Source organism: Gadus morhua, chromosome 15, assembly GCF_902167405.1.
Source record: "Gadus morhua chromosome 15, gadMor3.0, whole genome shotgun sequence".
Taxonomy (NCBI): domain Eukaryota; kingdom Metazoa; phylum Chordata; class Actinopteri; order Gadiformes; family Gadidae; genus Gadus; species Gadus morhua.
Window position 1 is genome coordinate 5,782,201 of NC_044062.1, and position 22,334 is coordinate 5,804,534.

Genomic DNA, 22,334 nt, shown 5'->3' on the forward strand with positions numbered 1-22,334 from the left:
TTGTCAAAGGAGACCAGTGCGTTTGGTGGGCACGTCTCAACGCATGGTGCGTTGACCAGGCGTAGCCGGTCTCTTAAATATATTCAACATTGCGATTTGGTAGACGTATAAAGGCCAAAATAGCAGTGGCATTCGATTTGCCAACGTGTCTTACTAGGAAGTGAGCGGATGAGGCAACACGGTTCAACAGCAGATGCAAAGTGTTAAGGACTGGTGTTGTCAAAGTTACTTTAGCCCGATGAGTCAATGTCAATTCAAGGTGACACGAATACAACGCCATAAGCAAATTATAAACCAATTCATTTGTTACAAACAATTCACTTTTGACAAACTATTATTCATCAGGCTTCAGTGTAAGCTATTGGTATTATTTGTGATCAAGTGTATCCAGCTGGTCGTTATTTGGCAACTTCACTATTCATACGGAGAGACCACCAACTTGTTATCTTGTTCAGCTTTATTTAGTTATACAAATTCATACAATTTATTGGCAGCTGTACCATGAAATGTTCCCAGTTTAATCACATACAAAAAGACATACAAAGAAATTGCACAGATGGACGTACAAGTTGACATACAATCCATTTCCCTTTTAACACTGAGCTATGGGGCAATATTATAAGGTAGGGGGAATAATAACCTCTGACACAGCCAGAGTCTCGTTTGGAACGGGGGTTACGATGGACTTCCGCAGCATTCCTAGCATGATCCTACACTGAAATGTTCTGGATATCCACCACTGGAATCTTAAAAAATTGTGATGAACTACAGTACAAGAAAAGCAAAAATATATATTTCTATATTTGGAATGCACGACTATGGTAATCATAAGGCATTTTTTGGCATTTTTTGTGTAGTGTCTTCTGGTCGGGGTCTGGGAGCTCAGACGGATGTTCCTTCCTTCAGTTCCCCATATTGGCCCTTAAAAAAAAATAAAATAATTGAATACACAATTACAAAAAGGTGTCGGGTCAGAACCGGTCGTGGCCCCCTAGTGGGCTAAAATAGAACAACGTGATCCCATGCTCAAGAGGCAGACCCCACCCACCAGTCCACGGTGGGCGTGGCCCCCCGATGGGTCAAAACGGAACAACATGACCCCATACTCAAGAGGCAGACCCCACCAACCCCGCAGGTGCCCAGTAGGCGTGGCCCCCCCGGTCTCACCTTGCCGTCCAGGTGCTCCTGCAGAGTCCTCACGGCGTCCTGCTCTTTGGTCAGCTGCTCCTGGGTCACCTTGAGGAGGGACTGGAGCTTGGTGGCCGCCTGGCCCAGGTCCTTGGACAGCTTCTTCTCCTTCTCCAGACGCTCCTGCACCCCACACGCATCAATTCGGTTGGTTTGAAAAGGGAGGAAACTCAACCAAGACAAGACTATCCACAGGGGTCAAGACAACCAATGGCAGAGTCTGGTGCAGCGGTTTCCAAACTTGTCATTAGCTCGTGAGCCCGTTTATAGCTCTGAAAAAATGGGGGTGGGATGGACGTGGGGTTCGTGAGCGCACCTTGAGCTGAGCCACATCCTCAGTCTCTGTCTGCTGTTGGTCTGCGTCGGCTTTCAGGAGGTCCAGCTGCGCCTGGAGCTCGGCCACGGTCACCTGAGCCTGAAACACGACAGCGGCACCAAGACATCAGGGCGGCAAGCGGTCCGTCAGGGCGGCAAGCGGTCCGTCAGGCCGAGCGCATTGGGACGGCGGTGCAACAAACTGGAATATTCACGGTGCGATTTATTGCGGCGGTGCCGTTCGGAGTTCGACCACCCGGTGTACCTGCTCGAAGTCCTCCGAAAGCTGGTGATGCGAGCTCTCCTCCCCGTGGAGCTTCTCGGTTTTCACACTCAACTCGCTCTGGACCTGTTTACCGACACACACACGCACACACAATAATATAAACATATGCAGCGTCAAAGTATGAGTGTGTGTATGTAAACAAAGAGCAAAGCTTCAGCCCTTCCCAGACACACAAAAAGCTGCGTAACGTGTGTCTAGTGGATGTTCATTGCAGGCAGCACGAGACAAAATGATTATTTTATATAGAGATGGATAAATAGTTAAAAACAAAACACCTACTCCTGCAAAATAACAATGATGAGAAGGTTAGCATGCTAAAGATAAGCATGAAGGGAAGGAAGCCCGTGGTTAGGTGGGATTTGTAAAGCATGGCACGCATACGGTTAGAACAAACAGACAGCGGCGTGGACCGGGTAGCACTGGACAAACTGGAAAGGCTGCATTTGCTAAAGCGACGAGGGTGCTGCAAACACAATATTCGTGGGACGTACACCCATCCCGTCATCTCCAACAAATCCACAACCAGTCTAATGTTCGCCACGCAGGCCCAAAGACACGAGACCCAGATCCAGCAGCCGAGCACTGCCGATCAACTACGGATCCGCGTTTCCCCGACTAGGCCTGACTGACAACCCCGCTGTCCAGAACCCCCCCACCCCAGCAGGTAGCAGGCGCCCTCCCGAGCCGTGCACCCTGACCTGACTGGGCGCGGCCTCAGAAGGCCCGTTGTGTTCGGGTTGCGTGGCGGAGTTGCTCAGCTGCTCTCTGACCTGAAAGGGGGGGGGAAGGCCAGAGCTCGTCACTGCTAAGGCCTAAAAAAAAAAAAAGTTTGGTTCCTGTTGGTTGTCAGTTGAGGTCATGGGTAGGTAGGGAATTTATTTTATTTTTTTATTTTTTCCAGCGGCAGCGAATGATAGGTAGTTGTAGGTAGGTTGTTTTCATTTAAAAACGAGAAAATTCGCTCATCCTTGTACAGAATGAAGAGGTGCTGTACCAAAACGTAATTATAGAGGTGCTGTACCAAAACGAAATTACATTTAAAAAAAAAAAAAATTTTTTTTTTTTTTTTTTATAAAACTCATAAAATAATTTGAGTCGCACATAAATTGACAGGGTCGGTTGGAAACCGGAACCAAACAAAAACATTTTTTAGGCCTAATCCCCCTCCCTTTCTCTCTTTGACGAATTCAAAGACTCCTCCACACATCCAGCCCAACGTGTCAGACGGTTTCCCCCCCCTGAGGCTTGGATGACATTTAGCAGAGTTCCACAGGCTACGCCGATTTTGAGGTCTCGGCTCTTTGTGTTTTCTTTCCATTCCACTTTGAATGGCCGTGTGTTTAGTGCGGCCCAGTGTGTGTGAGCGGCACTGCACCTTCTGTAGGCAGAGGGGGTGGGGTCTAACAGGGCGGGGTCATGTGTCTACCTGTGCGAGTTCCTCCCGGTGTGCATGGGCTTCCTTCTGGGCGGAGTCCAGCTGGCTCTGACTGGCTGTCAGCTGTAGTCTCAGCTGACACACACACACAAACATCATTTTAGAACGAATGGCAATGCGATAACGTGTAAACATCAATCGATAAACAAGAAGAGTATGCCTTCTCCTTGATCGAGACAGTGTGAAGCTTACCTCTGTGATCTCTTGGGCGTACAGGGTAGACTCTGCCTGCTTCTCCAGCTGGGCTTCCAGGAGCATCATTTGCCCTTTTAGCTGCAAGTCATGGATGGAAATATCTTAAATATTAGCAGATTATTATTATTATTATTATTTATTTATTATTTTATGTCAGTCGTTATCTTATCAAACATTTCTTCACCCACCTTCTCTACTGATTCGGTCTCTGCCTTTGAGCTTTCAACGGCAGCCTCCAGACTTTGTGTCTTCTCCTGAGCCTAATAAAACAAAAGGGTGGCTCTAGTAAGAGCTTGGCAATGCTAGCCCTGAGACACACCATCCAGATATTACAGTTTGGGTTTCACACTGAATATCAGTCTGGCCTTGCTCTGCAGCCATTGATTCCACCTGTACTTAGCTTTAGGTTGTTAAAAAAAAATTGACGCAGATGATTCTGATTAAATAAGTAAACGTAACTCTTGCTCTCTTTGCCCTTGTTGAAATTCGGTCGAGGCAATATATTGTTACTGCTTTGGTAGTTGCAATTTTTAGGGAATTCTGCAGACTGCGGAACTCTTTGTTCGTCATGAACTCCCCAAGCCATAACGCTGATTGATTTTATTATTGTTTTAACTATTAATTATTAACTATTTTTGGGAGAGGCTTTCAACAGGCTCGAAGCCAGACTGATCTGAAGAGAGAAAGTGTTAACTCACTAGAACATTGATTTCCTACAAGGCTAACATTTTTCTTATCTAAGATAAGCATAAAGGGATGGATTGAAAAAATGTAATTTAATAAAAAGAATATATACAATAATAATAATAAAAAAAAACTCAGAATACCAATAGTAACAAGGACCCCCAAAAGAAACGCCCAAAGGCGCCGACCATGAACGTACTATCCTGAACTGCTCGTCCGACTCCGCCATCTTGGCCTTCCACACCAGCTCCTCCTCCTCCACGCTGTTCTGCAGGTCTTTCAGCATTCCTTCCTGGAAAGACATTTAAAAAAAAAAGGCAGGAAGTCAGCCCTGCGGCGGTCATCCTGCTGGGCTCGGCGGGCGCGTTCCCGGGGGTCGAGGCCTCACCGTCTCCGCCAGGACGGTCCGGTACTGCTCGCACTCGGCCTGCAGTGAGCTCTGGCTTTCCTCCGCCTCCTTCAGCTTCTCCAGCAAATGCTGTAAAAAAACAAAGAGATAAAGACATAAATAACGCAATTAAATCCAGCAAACCTAAAAAAAATAACGTGATTTTCGTTATGGGCTGCTCTCAGACAGAATAGTATTTTTTTTTTCTTCTATTCCACATTTGACCACCAGGGGTCACTGCATGCGCCACAGAGAAGAACAACACAATGGTGAGGTGGCTTACTGGCAGCTCTGTACTCGACTGAGTCTCCTGGGTCTCCTGGCTCTGTTCGACGTGAGCGAGCACCTCCTGGGCCTTCTGTATGTAAACCTGGGACCAGTTATCCTAGAGAGGGGAGGGGGGGGGGCAAGACAACCCATGTTATCAAAGAAGAGTTCATCTAGAGATGTCCTCAGGAGGCCAGCGGTTGTGATGAGTGGAGCCCCCACCTCCTCTGTCTCCAACGCAATCTGTGGGAAGATGGCCTGGAGGGTGGCTTTGGTTTCAGCTTGAAGCGAGTTGAGCTGTGCGGCCAAATCCTGTGAAAGAACAAAAACACAAAGAAATCTTAAAAAGGTACAACCGAGAGGCACATCGTTATAGCGGGACAAAAAGACGACAACAAAACAACAAACTTGAAGCGACGTGATTTAAATTGACTCGTACATTGTTGGCGGCCGTTGATTTGTCCTTCTCGTGCTGCAGCTCTCCTTGTAGTGATGCAAGCTGGACATCTCTCTCACCGAGACTGGGCAGAGAAAGCACCAAAACAAGCAGTGTTAGACACAACAAAAAGACAATGAAGGCGGCGATAATGGGAGTGGACGGTTGGGATTGTGTGCGAGCCCTATCCCCTTACCTCGACTGCAGTTGTGTCAGCTCTGCTGAATTATCAGGTCGCTAGCAAGGAAGAACAAAGCACTTGTTACTTCAAACTAAGTACTTCATGAAACAGGCTCAACATTTAGGGGGAATAGAACAAATGTGATATTAAAAAATGAATATAGTGGTCAGATGGGAGTCATATTTTACAGATTACAGCAAAAACAAATGCAAACAAAAATTAAAATCTTACAGGTGTGTTCTTCAACTGTTCCAGTTCTTCATTGAGGGCTTTAAGTTCACCTTCGAGTGTTGCTACACGGTTGCTGTCTTCGCTAAAAGAGACGAGACAGAATTTGGATGACAGTCAATAAATAAACCGAGAACAAACTAAGCCGATTGGTCTGGACTCAGCCTGTGGTTCTTTGGAAAGCCCGTACCTCTTCTGCTGCTCTGCCTCTGCGCACGACTCCTCCTGCTGAGAGAAAACAAAACAGGATGTTGTCATTATACGGCGCATCTGCCAAAACACCTCAACTATTTACGTTGCGTAAAAAAACAAAAAATCGTTTAAAGTACACAATAAAACACGTACAGCAGCCTCCTTCATTTTAAGCTGCTTCAGTTCCTCGTGGAGAGAGCCCAGCTCGCCGTCACGCTCCTGCAGACTGGGAACCAAAGGAATACAAAGTCAGCACAAGGGGGCCATTCTTCACTGATCTTCAAGAGTGGGAGGAGGACTTCCAGACACTCACCTGAGCTTCAGCTGTTCTACCTCTGCAGCATCCACCTGAAAAAAAGTAAAAATACAATTAAAGTCTTCTCTAGTGCTCACACAGATGACTATTCTTCTTGTATAAAACACGTGGACTCCCTTCTTTCAGCTGGTTGGGTAAATCAGATGCAGCGAATGTGGACTCTATGCCTCTGAGCAAGCCAGCGCTCAACCCCTCTGCACAGAACGGACTCATTCTCCCTCACGCCCAACATTATATTAATGAGAAACACAAAGCACAAGTTGAGGCCAGTTGAGCCGGCCTTGTTACCCAAGCCCCCTGGTTCCTGGCTTTGAAACAATGGCTTGGACGCCAATCTTAATTATGATCATTGTTATGTGTCTGACTTTTACGTAATTGTGGAAATTATTGGAATTATTGATGTTTAATTTGCTGCTACATGCCCTCTTCTCCTGCCCCACGGGGACCACAATGGAAACAAGCCTTTGGGCATTATCGTGTCATCCTTAACTATTTATGTGTGACACAGAGTGCCGTGTCATTTAAAATAAATAAAATAAAAATAAATAAATCACTAGCATACCTGTGGTGCGGCTCCCTCTGCCCCCTTCCCCTCGCTGGCCTCCAGGAGGGCCGTGATGGAGGCTACCCGCTGCTCCAGCTGGCTCTTCTCCGCCGCCGTCTGCTCCAGCTGGGCGGTCAGGCCGCTCACATGACCGGACCGCTGCTCCAGCTCCGCCTCCAGGCCGGCCAGGCGCTCCTGGAGCTCTGTGGCCACAGGACATGAGGTCAGCTGGGTCACTGTAGCACAGGTATGCATCTGCGGTCTTCAGTTAAGCCACATTTTATGCCTTTATTTTTCAATTTATAATGAATTGCATTTTTCTTTTGCGAAGTAAACCTTCCCTTTCTACGTTTTCCCATTAGCAATCTCTAGTGGCTTGTGTTGTAGCGACAGTTCTAGCAACATCATTTTCAAAAAGGCATGTCGTTTGAGCTGCCAGGATGGATTGACCCATGGATGAGCCCGTTCCATAGCGAGAAACGCTCTAGTTCTGAGATTTCTTAACGGAACACAGAGCCAGGGACTACAGATGAAGAATAGTTTGTAAAACTAAATCTGGTACATTTACATTTCCAATGTCAATTAATGTACACTGTCCCCTTTAAATAAATAAATGAATAAAATAAATAAACAAGCTGCAGTACTAAAGTCACACGATGCAGGTTCGACAAAACCAAACCGGCAAAAATAGCGAGACAGACAAAAGGGCATCTCCCGGGCCTCTTACCTGATTGGCCGCTGCTCTCCTGAGTGGCCTTCTGCATGCTGCCCTGCGTGGCCCTCAGCTCCTCACACACCTCCTCCAGCTTCCTCTGCAGGGCCTGCTCATGCTCGGCATGGCTGACCTGGTGGGAGACGATTAGCACGCAGCAGCAGGTGAGCTGTGTGGGACGCAGTCGCCACAACCGCACAGCATGGGGCAGCAGAGTGTCACGTATTTATTAGTCTAATCACTTTTTTGTTTATTCCCTTCCCTTGACAGGCGTAACAATTGTGACACCGCGTAGATAATAAAGTTGCCCTTGGATCCGGTTCAAGTTTCGACGGTGACGTGCGTGCATTGTTTCATGCCCCGCTCCCTATGGTGACGCAGGTGTGGTTAACAACGCCAACCGTGCACGGCTATTTGAAGACGTGGAAGACGTCGACTCAAGAAAATGCCACCAATCTTTTCCTCGGCTCAGGCTGTGGGGACGGCGATCACCGCAGAGGGCTAGCCAGACGGAGTTAGCTTTTCCCCCCTAGACTCAAAAGCCCTGGTACACTAGCGATCACTCCGATGTCATGCCCGGCTGGGACCCAGTCGACGATTGCCTCACGGCAGGGTAACGCCCAGGGGGAGAAGAAGCTGAGCAAACAGTGAGACGTGCACACTTGAGATCTCGTCGACACGCTGTCGTGCACAGGGGGGGGGGGGAGAGAAAAACAGGTTGGGCACAAAGCAACATTCCTCTCGTGTTTCACCGTCGCCGCAAGGAAGAGGAAGGTGGAAGGTGTTGTGGGCAACGGGCGGTTCACAGCCCGCACTGAATGAATAATGTTATAAAAGGGATACCACAAACATAGGGGGGGGGGGGAGGGGGGGTTCACTGGGCTGCAGGGGCACGAACGCATTCCAGCTGCTCCCCGCTTATAGGCACCCTCCCGGCAGCCTCCAGTGGGTGCATTCCAGCACCGCGAGGGCCCTGTCATTAAGAGGCAATCCAAGCTCTCACAACTCCGCCAATAAGGGCCCCGGGGCCGAGGTGGACCCCCCGCTGGATAATACGACTCAGACCGCTACCCAGACTAACTACCAGTCTTCTTTTAGGTCTACCCGCTGGGCGTCTGGCAGGAATAGTAACCTTGAGGCAGGAATAAGGCTTTCTGCAAGCTGAAGTAGTCAATAAAAAAGCCCAGCGTGGAGCTGGATGTAGCGCGTTGACGTGGGTATCGGGTCAAATGATTGCGTGACTGAAGGAGGGAGGAGAGGAGAGCGCAGATGAGGCCCGGGCTCACCTGCAGCGCCGCCAGCTGGTTCTCGGAGGCGGACACCTTGCCCTCGAGGCCCCTCTTGGCCTGCTGGTCGGCCTGCTGCAGCTCCGCCTTCTCCCCCAGCTCCTTGGTCAGCTTCATACAGTCCTGACGCAGCTTGGCCAACTCGGCGTTCTGCCTGAAGAAAGACACACACACACACACACACACACACACACACACACACACACACACACACGCTTGAGAACTACGATCCGCGCAGCCAATGAAAGTAACCCTACACAAAAGTCAAACAAAGTAGGGATTTTAGGGTTCAGATCGTCAGTGGAGCCGTGTGGCAGTGGCCTCCTTCTCCCCATGCAGGGATCTGCCAATCCGATGGTGAGTGAGTGAGTGAGTGAGCGAGTGAGTGAGTGAATGAGTGAGTGGGACTCACTTGCTCTCGGCCTGGCTGGTGGCCTGGTTCAGGGCGTCCCGGAGGATTGAGTTCTCCTGCTGCAGGCGGGTGAGCTGGGCACTGGGGCCCTTGTCCAGCTGCTCCTGAAGAGCTACCACCTGGTGGAGCATCGAAACATAGATGAGAGGCGTTTCATTGGCCGCCTTTACAATTGCCGTTGAACAATTAGTCATATTATTACAATTAACTTTGGACTTCTGATTCTGGGACAAAGAGTTAACATCACCCAGATAAAAAGGGCCTGAAGATCTAGGTTACATCGCAAACTAAAGAAAAAAAGAGCAATGATATGTTGGGATCACTGAAATATGTGATACAGGCAATGATGCAGGCTTCCATCAACCCCGACGCGGTCTTTATGGAGCCTATGAGGGGCACCTTGGCGTTGAGCTTCTGGGTCTGCGCCACGTGGTCCTGGTAGCTGGCCTGCATGCGCGCCTGCAGGGCGATCATCTCCTGCTCTCGCTTGCTGAGCTGGGAGCTCAGTCGGGTCTCCACACTGGCCACCTTGGACTTCTCCGTCGACAGCTCCTGGGGGCCAAAGAGGACGTAGTCGTTTCAATTTATGGCGGACTCTACGTGATTTATAACGGCCGACCCGGGCTACGGTGGCATCTGTTCGAAAATGTTCGAACGGAATGGTTTTTCCGTTTGTTTTGACGCGGGATACAGGACACCAGAGTGTGTCGTTTCATGAGCTGAACCAGATAGCTGTAGCAAAGTTCAACCTTTGTCATCTCTCTCAGTCGGCTCTTGGCTGCGACCGCGTCGTCTTGCTCGGCTGCCAGCTGTTTCTCCTTCTCGTCGAGCTGCTTCTTCAGCATGGCCACTGGATCTCCCTTCTGGGAGGCCTGGGGAGAGGAGAGACGGGGAGGGGAGAGAGGGGGAGAGGGGAGAGAGGGAGAGGGGAGGGATGGAGAGGAGTGTCCAGAGAGGGGTCGAGAACAAGACACAATAATAAAGAGTTGAGTATTTGGCCACCAGTCAACCAGAGACCTGCATTCCTAACAGACCCCTCTCGTGTGGTCAGTACCGAGTCCTACCGGGAGGCAGGAGAGTTACGTCACCCGCTGCCGCCGTTAATCTACCGTGATGCAGACCTGCATTACCAACAGTCGCTATTGATATTGTATACAGAGACAAACTCGTTTAAACATTCCTCTTTAGTTTACACTTCGTACAGTGATTTGGTATGATATAATCTCGTTTGCCTCCACTTGGAAGCGGGGATTCAGATTTGGCATATTTCTTTTAATACTATTTCAATATCATGTCCTTCCCCATCCGACTCCCTTCCCTTGCGCGGAGATTCGTTTCGTATCGCCGCTTCAGGCCTGAGAACTCCTCCCCCCCCCCCGCCCCCACCACCACCACCACCACCAGCATACCGTGTGCCAAGCGTCCTGGATGATGCCGGCCTTCTCGGTCAGGATCTCGATGAGGCGATGGGCCTCGGCCTCGCTGAACACCATGCTGCGCACCGTGGACACGAGGGCCTTGTAGGGCAGGTAGAGCGGGGCGTCGGCGAGGTCCTCGGCTGCTACGTGGGGAACACCCGCAGGGAGAGAGACATTGTGAATGGATTCTGCGGTGGAGACACGCCAACACACTAAACGCGTCGTTGTAAATGCGACATTCCCACCAGTGGTCCTGTGCTACATGACGTGCTCCTCGCTTATCAACCCATCTCCCTTCAGTGTCCATAAACATATGTAAATGTATACGTTTATTTTTTACAGCCTGATTCTCCCCTCCCACACACTTGAGACACTTGGACTCCTTTCCCGGGAGAGTGGAGAAGGAATCTCTGGTTAACGCAGTCGAGGGGAGCTGTGGCACCAGGCGCAGACGGCCCTACTCAAGCAGAAGAGAAGCCCGGCTATTGTTGGAGGGAGGGGGGGGGGGTGCATTGAGAGCGCCTTTGTCAGCTCACCCAACAGGCCAGTGGTGTGTTTAGACCGGCCAGCCCTAGCCCTCCCTTCCCCTCCAGCATGGAGGGCCAGATGTTTCCCCACCTACCTCCTCCCAGCGACACCATTTCCCACGAATACACAGCTAAAAGCTCACCGCTGCCCAAGGCATCAGTGCCCCTGCTACCACCAGTAGGGACACCCGCCCACGAAAGACCTGACGTCTTCCGATCTGGGAACCACGAGGTCATAGTTAATACCCGTCGAGCAACACCGACTTACCAGGCTCAGGCTTCTTCTTGGGGGCCTTCTTCTTGGGCTCCTGGGCTTTGGCCGGGGCCACAGGGGGCACTGCCATCACCGGGACCGCCTTGGTCGATGCCTCCAGGGTGGGGGCGGCCTTGGCAGCCTTGGCGGATTGGGTCGGGGCAGACTTGTTAGGGACAGCCGCTGGCTTTGGTGGAGCGGAAGCCGGGGACGATTTGGCCGGGGCGGACTTGGGCGGAGCGGAGGTGGACTTTGCTGCGGCGGCGGCAGTAGTAGATTTGGCCTCCGCTGGGGCGGACTTGGCCTGCGGGGGAGCAGATTTGGTCTGGGCCGGGGCAGACTTGGCCTGGATGGGGGCGGGCTTGGCGGGTTCGGGGGCAGCAGCCGCCTGGATTGGGACGGGCTCCACTTTGCCTCCCTTTTTCTTCTTCTTGTCCTTAGGCAAGGGCTCGGCCGGGGCGGGGGCCTTGGGCTGGACTTCTTCAGGGGCCTGGGCGGGGGCTTCCGGTACGGGGGCAGGAGCGGCAGCCACAACGGGGACGGCGACCGGCTCTGGGATCGGGTCTGTCTCGGGGGCCTCCGTTTCCTCCTCTGGCTCTGGGATCTTCCCGTTGGGTTTTTCGTCCTTTTTCTTCGTCTTGGTTTTCTTCTCGGAGGCCTTGTCCTTCTTCTTCTTGTCGCTGCGAGAGGGCTGAATCTTGCCCTGTTTACTCCGCTGCTTGGCCAATGCCTCCTCATAGGAGGTCTCCTTCATGGAGAAGGTGGAGACCAGTACTATGCCTATGGCCGAGATCACCATGAATCCACCAAACACAAGGATGCCCAGGGTTTGCGGTTCGTAGATATCCATGATTCAAATGTAATTAACCTGTCAACAGAAACCAACTGTTAAAATTACGTTAAATGTTGCAACATTGATAAGTATCAACACCCTAAACTTAATGGTCAAAGAACGTGAAATATCGACAACAGAACGTGAACACAGGTTTCAAGGAAGTAAGTTACTGTAAATTCAAGATCTTCCAGGAAGGAAATATATTCTCCTACCGAGCTGAAACGAAACCCAGTGAGCAATGAAAACGACGAGCGCATGATTACACAAGAAAAATAAAAGTTTGGCACGATTGTGGGACAAGTAGTTCAGCTTACCAGCCTCAAGAGGCTGCTGTTAAGCTTATACCATGAGTTAAGAACACGTATGGGAAGGGAACAGAGAAATCCTTCCCACCATTGAAGGGTCATGTACTTTTCTTCTGTACTTTCTGGGTACAGGAGTCATTCGGTTACACGCATGAACACATTAGCCTCGTCTTAGGGGACTTGTCATATTCAAATAAACTACAACATGAATGAAAGCATTTCAGTTTGTCATTTTTTATTCAGCAATGTAAAGGTGAAAAATAATAATCCCAGTTAATGTTGAAGATACTTAGGTTGTATTTCTATACAAGTCAACTATTCTAACACACCTCCATCGTATTTTGGATGAACACATTTTTATGAAATCTTTTTCACTGAACCATAAGTTTGACAGGCTTGGAATGAATAAGCTGTTATTAGTCCTACAACTGAAAAAAATAAACAAGACTTTCTTCCACAAAGTCCGAGTGGATTCAGTAAAAGTCTGGACCTCCAGGGGGTGTAAAATGGCTGAGCCTACGTTTGTTACATAATGGTCAATATAGGTCTGCCCATTCATATGTACATGCTCAAGTTAATCCATGTATCCATAGGGAACCCATTCGTTATCATGTTCTGTTTCAAAGTTCATGTTGATTTAGCGATGAATTAAAGCTCATTAGATTCATCCACAATCTATTTTTTCTCCCTCTCATCTTCTCTGATTTGGCAAGACACACTCCACACACTGAATTATAACACAATGGCATACAATCGAGCAGGTAAAACAAACGAACGACAACCCGATGACAGGTAGGTGGTTCTTAAAGACATGTAGATAGATATGCTTATCAAGCCGCATCTGAGCATCAAGTCTCAGAGGCTAACAGCAACTTGTATCAATGAACTTGGTCGTCATCATCATGCTCACAATGGGACACAATGCTGGCTGCACAACGCCTCGCTAAACCCATTATACTGTCAGTGGCATCTCAAATACATCTATTACCAACTTTTTTGCCTTTCAATAAGTATCTTGAGAATCAGTAGGAGATGGCTTGGAAAGCTAGCTTTTTGTTAGCTAACACTTTAAAAAAAAATCCTAATTTCAAAACTTACCTCTCGGAGGAAGCAGCTGGGAGTTTAGCTTTGGAATGAATGAAAATGGGACAAAAAGTCCTGGTTCTTCTTTTACAGTTGTGGCGTTTCGCTGAATATTTATCTCGCTAACTTGCCTTTTTCCTGTGCTCTGCTTCAGTCCAGTTGGGAATCTGTGCACTGTGAAGTCGTGGCACTTTGAGCTGGCTAGACGTGTTGGCCCCGTGCCCTACATAGCTACCGTCATGCCACAAAGCCTCCCATTGGCTGGCAGGGTCGCCGTCACTAACCGGGGCTGCTGGGAGATGTAGTCCTAACGCCGGTCGAACTCAATCTGAAAATGAGCGAGTTGTAGCTGGTATAGGAGGATACATGGGGAAAGAGGTCATGCATTGAGGTTATCAAACAGAGTCACACCTTAGCCCAATTAAAGTGTCAAATCTCCTGCAGCTAAAAGATAAGGCTGGTAGCAGAAGGCTTCGTCACCGCAAACATAATTAAAGTGTGTGCCTTCTTAATTGTGAACCTCCTCAGTATAGGCCTACATGTTGCTATTAAACCTTCTTTATGCATCTTAATTCAAAAAATAATTCACAATCGAAATACATTTAAATTTGTATTCATATTTTCTAACCAATGGTGCATCAGGATTCTACTGACGCCCTCAATCATATATGAACTGGTTCATTACACTTCCAAGATCCCTAAAATTAGCTACTTGTATATGGAAAATACTTTGAATCATAGGATTTTTTTTTACAGAAGGAAACACTGAAAATAATAGAATTGCTCTCATGTTTCAAGAAAGAAACAACTAATTAAACCCAAACCTGCGGTTTGGAATGGTAAGAAATAAAAACAAATATATAATATGAAATACAGCCATATAGTTTCCCTTATAGCTCAATTAAAGAAGCCAACATATGTAGTGTAGCCCTACGTGGTGGCATGTATGATGTGGCGCACTCTCGTTGGTTTAACATCTGGGAAGGTCAATGTGACAGTACACAGGAGAGGTCAATATTGACTAACCCCTTAAACGTGTACTGGTAACCTTTGCATGCGTATCTCTGTAGACTTTCTACCTACTACGCCACATCCTTCCATGTTCCCAGATAGCTGACACAAGCAGTTTGTGGTTAAATACGTTCTATAGTTTGACCTTTTAATTCAATGCAGACACTTTTTTTAGGATTGGTTCCTGAGGGCTGCTAATGTAGTATGAATATGTTGGATTCATTGTGGTGGTGGATTCCCAAGAGCCTTTTGGTATTTCCTCCAAGCCTACAGTGTAGTAAACCAGATTGTCTTCCTGGAAACTTCACAAATTGATCCAACATTTGTCGGACTGAAGCATAAACATACATGATGTCACACGATGTACAGAACAAATAAATTGCGCTGTACTTGTGTTAGACGTTGCAGCGCCACCTTGTGGTGTGCAGTTAATGTACCATTCTACTTTCCAGATAAAATGAAATGTTACGACAACTTACTCATGCACGACAACTTAATTTGCTGTTCATCCCAGTGTAGTCACACTATGCACACCAACAAGTAAAGACAAAATACAGATTAGAGCAAATATGGGAAAAGTAGTATTTTATTTAAAGCCATAATTACAAATTTGAAAATGGCCTGTATGAAAACTGTCTGCAAAGTCATCATCGCTGCTGGAATCCATTTAGAAATACATCATCAAAATTCATCCAAAACCCTTTGAACACATGGTGATTTGTAGATTGTTGCGCACGCGCGCACACACACACACACACACACACACACACACACACACACACACACACACACACACACACACACACACACACACATTTTAATAATCACATTTTATCCAAATATATTGTTATGAAAAGAACTAACTCTTGCCCATAAGATGAAACTTTTGTGGACTCTAGAAAAATAAAGACTTGTGTCAAAAAAGGATAAAAGCACGTGATATATGTATAGGATATCATGGCAGAAATTAAGTGCATAAGTACTCACTCAAGAGCGAAGTTGCTGGTAAATGCAGATTAAACATAGGGAAATAAACCAACAAAATAAAGTTGGTTTGCTCTGAGGGATGTTTAGAGAAATATAAATGAAAAGAATAAGGGACTTTCTCGTGGTTTGAGGGTTTCACAGACCTACTCACTACTTTCAACGAGTGTACATAGCAGTTTCCCTTGTTCTTATGCATATTGCTGCTGCACTGCAGTAAACCCCATCCACTAGCACAGAATGGGTTTAGACTGATCCTAGATGTGCAGTAGATCAGTCCAGCTCTTCCGGTAGTGTTGCATTATGTGGCCTGGGTGATGATGACTGGGAGGAATGCAAGGACAAACCCAAGTGTCCATTGCTGAGGCACAGTGCAGCTATTCTAGAACACAAGAGGATCGCTGGTTTTCTTCCAAATCCAGAGGAGAGAACTTCACTTGTGGTTGAGATAATCTGCCTCATTGTACACCATCTCAAAGTTCAACAATGCAGAAAACTAGGACATTTTTTTCCACCCAGCCACGCGTTTCCCTCCTGCCACACGTAGTATGTTCTGAAGTCAACCATGTGTGACACAGGTTGATTTAAAAACAGGCCTGAGCACAGAAGGTAAAAAATAACAAAGTATGGCCGTGACTCAAAAACAAAACATCTTTATCATTAAGCATTTTTTCTCTCATTGAAGGGTATTTCTGAAGGATGAGTCTCCAAACTACACTACTTTGCCCAAGTGTGTTCAAGGAAGGATAGGAAAGGGTTAGCATCTAGCGCCGTCGGTAGGCAAGAAATTATCAAAAAGCTAGGCAAAATGAACACCATTGGCATAAACAAGAATTTATATTATTAAAACAAACTGACCAAAACAACCCTCTCGACCCTAGACAAAGACATACCAATCTGGAAGACCACATAGAAAGAGCATAAGGAAGCCCATATAGGAAGACCATAAAGGAAGATATGAATACCATAAGGAAGACCATAGGGACATAGCAAAACCATAAGGAGGACCATCGGCAAACCATATAGGCAATCACACAAATTGTGAATTCCATGGACTGTGCCAGGAATAGGATTAGGGAACATTATATGTAAACATGGAGACATACTGCGAACAAGACATTTGTGCATTGGTGCAGGTTTACATACTGCATCCAGCATACAACCCCTAGGTGGGGGGGGTCAGTTGCAAGAAAAGGATCTAGGGATGTCATGATTCCCTTCTCCTAGTCCTTGTGTGTGGTGAGACGGGAATGCCGGCTCACTAGTGGGTCTTCATCAGGTCGATACATCCCTGCAACAGAGCCACGTTGTTCTGTGGACGAAGGGGGGATAAAAGCTATTTAATACTGTACTCTTTATTTTATGGTCCTTTACGAGTGGAACAAATCTCCATTTCCATTTACCATCTCATGGAAAGGGTCGGCTTGTGACCACATTTAATGCTAATTTCATAATTGCATAAGCATTATCAAATAGGCATCTGTATATCATTGTTAGCATTACCTTTGCGTGCTTAATCTCAAGCTCAGCCATCTCGATGAGGTTCTTCCTGAAGGCCACAACACGCCTGCCCTTAAAACTGGTGAGCTCTGTAACCACAAGTCAGCTAGTGAGACACGTACATGCAACACGACACATGCAACGGGCCAATACTGTCAGTTGGTTTAAAGTGTGTTACACGCGCGCGAACACACACACACACACACACACACACACACACACACACACACACACACACACACACACACACACACACACACACACACACACACACACACACACACACACACACACACACACACACCTCTCTTGCCAGACTCTGAGAGCTTGTCAAACTTCTGCAGGCATAGCTGCTGCTGCTCCTCAGCCTGGGGTATATCTCTGCTCTTTAACCTGGCTTTATCCAAAGCCTTGTTGGAGTTCTCATAGTCCGCCAGGGCCCGTGCGCGCCTGTACAAAAGGTCCTGAAGGGCACGCAGATTAACCTGATTAATGTACTCATCGGTATGGACAAGTCACACTTCATCATTGCTATGTGCACCAAACATGAAATCTAGCTTGAAGCTCATCATGAATTCGTTGTGATTTGAACCCGCTCTCCTTAGGGAAAGCCCGACTGGCTGAAACGTGTCTCACCTTGGCGGCCTGGATGTCCCTCATGTAGTACCGGAGGAGCTCTGTGAGCTTCAGCTCCTGGTCTGAGGCCACCCGACCCTCCACTTTCTGCGGAAAACGACACCACACAGGGCCCGTGTTAAATGGAGGATCTCTGAGTGGGCTGTAGCCCATAAAGCTGAAATGTCACATTTTGACCGCAGCCAAGAATTATCATTAGATGGTAGCCGGGTTCTATTTCGTTTTTTACCCTCAGCTTCTCAAAAAGGTCTGCCAACTTCTCAAAGTGTCTGCGGAAAACATAAAAAAAAAGGTTTAATTAGCGCTTGTTAAAAGTGACATGAAAAACCCATACATAGCTTCAAGTCAAACAAGTCAAACATTATGTAATCAAAAGTTGCCATCAAAAAGCCCAAAATCTCTTCCGGTAGGCTCTTTTCAGAAACTGGATGGCTTTCATTCCGTATATACAAGAGTTTAATTTGACTAAAGGTTACCAAGAAGTCGGAGGTGAGATTGAGGCGATAATACGATCACATCTGTTCTGTGTTTGCTCATGCCAGAAGATCTCTTTTCCTTAAGCAGTTAGAAGTGCATGGCAGTTTCATGCAAGTCTAAAATTGAACAATACAATGTATTTGATGATGATCACTTAAACATAAGTCATCTCCTTTGATCATTATTAATGATGGTCAACCGTTGAGAAAGATGATTACGAAAATATCTTAACTATAGTAGCGTAGTCTCGGCTACAGAGTGGTGAGTCAACAGTGTCTGACTGATGGTTGTGCTTTGCCCAAATAGCTGCCTCAAACCAGAGCCAAACAAAATGGTATCTGTACATGAGCTACACATAAGTAATGAGGCAGCTTCTCATTTCAAATGGAGAGCATTGGAAGGCTGTGACTAACTACATGTTCTAAATAGACAAAAACATATTTCTGCAGCACAGTGATAGGTCAAAGACACAAGAGTATTTCGCTCTTAGGCCAGCTATTTAACGGAAGTGTTTTTCATTAAAATGCGTTTGTAAGGTAGTAGAGCAAAGGCCATCTGGAGGGCGTGGCCGTGCTAGTAAAATAGTTATATCATGGAGGACAGGGCTGTGTTCCACATAGATATTATTTCCTACATGGTAACCAAGCCATCCTCATTTCAAAACATCTCAGACCCTGCTCTGTCAACCAGACACCAGGAGGACTGCTAGACCAGGGCCAGGTCTGCATTCATTCAGTCAAGAGCAATGCTGACCACTTCAAGCACTCCCTTGCACTAGTCACTTCACCGTTTGCCTTTTTACTTGAGTGAAAACTTGGCTTAGTTTTCCCAGGACAAGTTCCCATCCAGCCACCCAAGACTTTCAGATAAACATCTGCCTATCTAGATATGCGCAAGCTGGTCTGATGTGCAATATTTCCCAAGAACCATCTGTAAAAATGAGCGAGCTGCACAAAGAAAACATCTACAATCGTTTTGTGTTGGCATGACAACGACGCATCGAAGCCGTCACACACAACAGTATGCATCACTTACTTCTTAATGGCTGTGCTATCGTCAGCAGATATGCTGCTAAGAGTGGCCGAGATGTGAATGTAATCATCAGCCACATCTAGTGGGAGAAGAAAATAAAATCATTCCAATGAAACGTGTTCCGCACTTGGGTAAACAAAAAAATGAACTCAAAAAGGCAGAACTCCTTCAATACTTTTGTGCGAGCGAGTCATTTTCTCTGCTTTGATAGTGGAGTCTTTAATCTTGCTATAATAATCCAGCAAGAACGTCTTCTCCTGCTCAAAGAAATCATCCACTTCCTGCAAAAAGAAAACTCCAAACAAAAGAAAATAAATTAAGAAAAAAAGGGATACTGTGAAAATTAGAAATGCCTGCAGGCAGTGATGCTGGAGCGCGCTCGTGGCTCCGCGGCCCCACCTTTATCCCGGAGATGATGACCTCATCCGCAGTCTTCACCATGTTCTTGAAAAAACCTCCAAACATTTCCTTGGCATTCTTCCTTCGCACAGTCAGCTATACCGAAAAAAAAGGAATTTTTATTATCATGATGTTGAATCTAAACAAAATCCTTCTATCACGTCTGGATCATTGCACGTATCACTAGTATCCGTGGATACGTCACATTGTATATTTTCCACACACAACATGTATGACATTGGCAGTGCTGTTGTGTGTAATGCGGTTGCAAGCACTGAAAGCGCTGTTCCAAGCTGGCATGTGTAGACCTTGACACTGAATCGAACCAGAAAAGGCGTTAATGCTGATCTCAGCAGGATGTAGGCCATGTATCACATGTCTTCTCCATTTCCCTGCTTCCTCTCCCTCTCAACGAACAGCGACAGCATGATTACAAACTCACGTCCTGGTCGTATTCCAAGAAAATGTGGAAGTTGCGATCCTTGCTCAGAATAGGGTGAGACGACAGTCTTTGTAGGAAGACTTCGTGGACCTGGACAGTCTTTTTGAACACGGCTAGATATTCACTGAAAGAATGGGAAATTAAACAGGGGACAGTCAATATCAAACAAATATGAACTCGATAGTGAGCCGCTGACATGAGGTGACCACGAGAAGAACTCACGCCTCCAGTTCCTGCTTCATCTTGGTGTACTCCTCCTTCGTCATCGTGGCTTCACCTTCCCCTAATTTGTGCATTTTCTCTCTGGGGCTCTCAAAGTCAGGTTTGGGTGGGGCGGGGGGAATCTGATGAGGTGAGATTAAAAAAGAAAAGAAAAGAAAAGAAAAGGAAATTACAAAATTGGACAATAGAAAAAAAAAAAGAGACATTTCCATCATGTCCACGATATGTTAACGTGTGTCTAGGTGGGTTTGATGAGACTCACGATGAGCCCAGCATATTCTTCTGTCTCCACCAGAGTGTCATGGAGCCAGATGAAGTCCTCATGTTGTCTGGGTACTGAAAAATCGGGCTTCTGGAAAGAGCTTAACGTCGTCTGGGAAGAGAGAGTTGCTTTTCGTTCAATGACATCTCTCGCACATAACGTAAAGATAAAGACATGTAGAAATGGTGTTTGTTTGGGGCAAAGTTTTACCTTAGTATGGACGGTAAACTTGACTTTGTCCCTTTCGCAAAGAGCATCAGGAATGTCAATAATAAGAGCGGTGTCATTGTTGAGGTCCACTGACACAGATCGTGTCTAAGAAGAGGATAGGAAAAAAATAGAGAAACGGTTATTTTCAATAGTAGCAAACTGTTCCATATCCATATATAATTTAGGTATATATCATCATCCAATGTACAGTTAAATACTGGTTAATATTATTCTGGGGCTGTTAGATTGTGTACATTACCATTTAGGCATACTTTAAACAATGCAAATCACTGGTATTTTGTTCTTATCCACAAGAAGAAGTGAAATGTTGGCAAAGCTTGGAAAAGCTTGGAAAGGTTGGTGGATAAAACAGTAACAAGGTTGTTGTTATTGTTGTGGATTTCAATTCATAATCGATTTTGCTTGCTTTTGAACTGTTACATGCAAGTTGAACTAGTGAAAGTGTGATAGTGAAGTAGACTACAAAAAAAGGAAGTCGATTAAGAAGGTGTTCAATTATACACAAGCAAAACTGCACGTTTCACTCCCATGCCAATTCTCCTCACTTCCTCTCCATCTGATTCTTCCCATTTCAAGCAAAACACATCTTAGTCTGGACATAGTAATATACACAAAGTATTCGTGTCATTTAAATGCAACAGGCCAAACCCGAGGAACTGAAGTGCGGAGACGGTTTGAATTTGCATCCCGTTTTGTATGCAGTCGGTTGAATCATACAGAAAAGTACAATGCGGTGTACATTTAGCTATAGGGCATGAAACTTAGTGTTCAGAAACATTGTAGTAACGTTATTTTACAATACTCTTTTTACTATTTGTTATTAACATCTTCACTCCAGCTTTAAGGGGCTGTCAGCCCACCAGTGAACACACATGATATGCAGTGTTTGATTCTTCCAATGGCAATGCTGTGTAGTTTAATTAACACTAGTTTTAAGATTGTCTGGGTCACTTTCGGTATCTCTACATAAAACGTGTCCATGCTAGTCAGCTGCTAACCAGCAAAACTTTGCGGCCGAAGAAGACTCTCGTCTATTGAGTGTCTAACGTTACTCCAAATCAGTCAACTGCAGAAGTATTGCAACAACTAAAAGACACACACAACCACAAGCGATGCCTTTGCAAAAATATTAACAAAGAGTCACCAAACTGAAGTGATAGATCGACGTTTGTATCTGCTAGCCAGACACATATCCCTCTGCTAGGGATTGTTCCCGTGTCAGACAGAGACGAACCTTTGTGGGTTAACGTTACCTTCTCTTTGTCGCTCTCCCCCAGGGCAGTGGTCATGATGAAGGAGCTCACGGTCTGAGGCACCGACAACGACTCTGTGGTTCCAAGTGGGGAGGAAGAAGTCTGGAGTACAAAACAATAACGGACTAGGAGATTATTTAGCTAGAAAGGCAGGCAGTTTGCTAGCTAGCTGACAGGCTGTCAGATGTTTTTTTCTGATGACAGCGTAAATCCCGCCCAAGAATAATATCTGCCAAGAGGAAACTGTTATTGGTTTAGACTCAGACCGGAGACGCCGCGTTGGCCTTGGATCTCACGTCAACGTCGCCGCCATATTGGAGAGGTAAAGACTGGCCTGTAAACAAATACAAGTGATCAGAGGAGCCGCGCTTTTTGCAAGTTAAGGAAATATACAGTTTA

At 46.5% G+C, this 22,334-nt stretch overlaps 2 protein-coding genes across 6 annotated transcripts; both read right to left on the reverse strand.

The window, feature by feature from the left end:
- Window positions 1–439: 439 nt before the first annotated feature.
- rrbp1a (ribosome binding protein 1a) lies at window positions 440–13,716 on the reverse strand. Of its 5 annotated transcripts, none has more exons than XM_030378881.1 (27): window positions 13,502–13,716; window positions 11,279–12,131; window positions 10,475–10,623; window positions 9,815–9,937; window positions 9,465–9,617; window positions 9,066–9,184; window positions 8,654–8,807; window positions 7,383–7,500; window positions 6,674–6,858; window positions 6,109–6,143; window positions 5,949–6,021; window positions 5,794–5,831; window positions 5,607–5,688; window positions 5,391–5,431; window positions 5,198–5,279; window positions 4,981–5,070; window positions 4,775–4,876; window positions 4,492–4,581; window positions 4,303–4,395; window positions 3,608–3,679; window positions 3,417–3,497; window positions 3,216–3,299; window positions 2,488–2,559; window positions 1,769–1,852; window positions 1,505–1,603; window positions 1,168–1,311; window positions 440–921 (listed from the first exon to the last, which is right to left on the reverse strand). In XM_030378881.1, exons 2-27 carry the CDS (start codon window positions 12,111–12,113, stop codon window positions 883–885), a joined length of 3,237 nt encoding a protein of 1,078 aa, XP_030234741.1. In that variant the 5' UTR covers window positions 12,114–12,131; window positions 13,502–13,716; the 3' UTR covers window positions 440–882. The 5 variants fall into 5 exon arrangements, with proteins under 5 accessions (XP_030234741.1, XP_030234742.1, XP_030234739.1 ...); XM_030378882.1 differs by having other exon boundaries at window positions 5,794–5,828; window positions 10,475–10,626; XM_030378879.1 differs by having other exon boundaries at window positions 10,475–10,626.
- A 1,349-nt stretch (window positions 13,717–15,065) lies between these two features.
- snx5 (sorting nexin 5) lies at window positions 15,066–22,258 on the reverse strand. The gene is made up of 13 exons (XM_030378887.1): window positions 21,936–22,258; window positions 20,662–20,766; window positions 20,452–20,562; window positions 20,190–20,311; window positions 19,968–20,091; window positions 19,526–19,621; window positions 19,302–19,407; window positions 19,130–19,205; window positions 17,847–17,886; window positions 17,618–17,704; window positions 17,286–17,445; window positions 16,985–17,070; window positions 15,066–16,793 (listed from the first exon to the last, which is right to left on the reverse strand). The coding sequence occupies exons 1-13, from the start codon at window positions 21,969–21,971 to the stop codon at window positions 16,743–16,745; spliced, it is 1,200 nt and encodes a 399-aa protein (XP_030234747.1). The 5' UTR covers window positions 21,972–22,258; the 3' UTR covers window positions 15,066–16,742.
- Window positions 22,259–22,334: the final 76 nt, after the last annotated feature.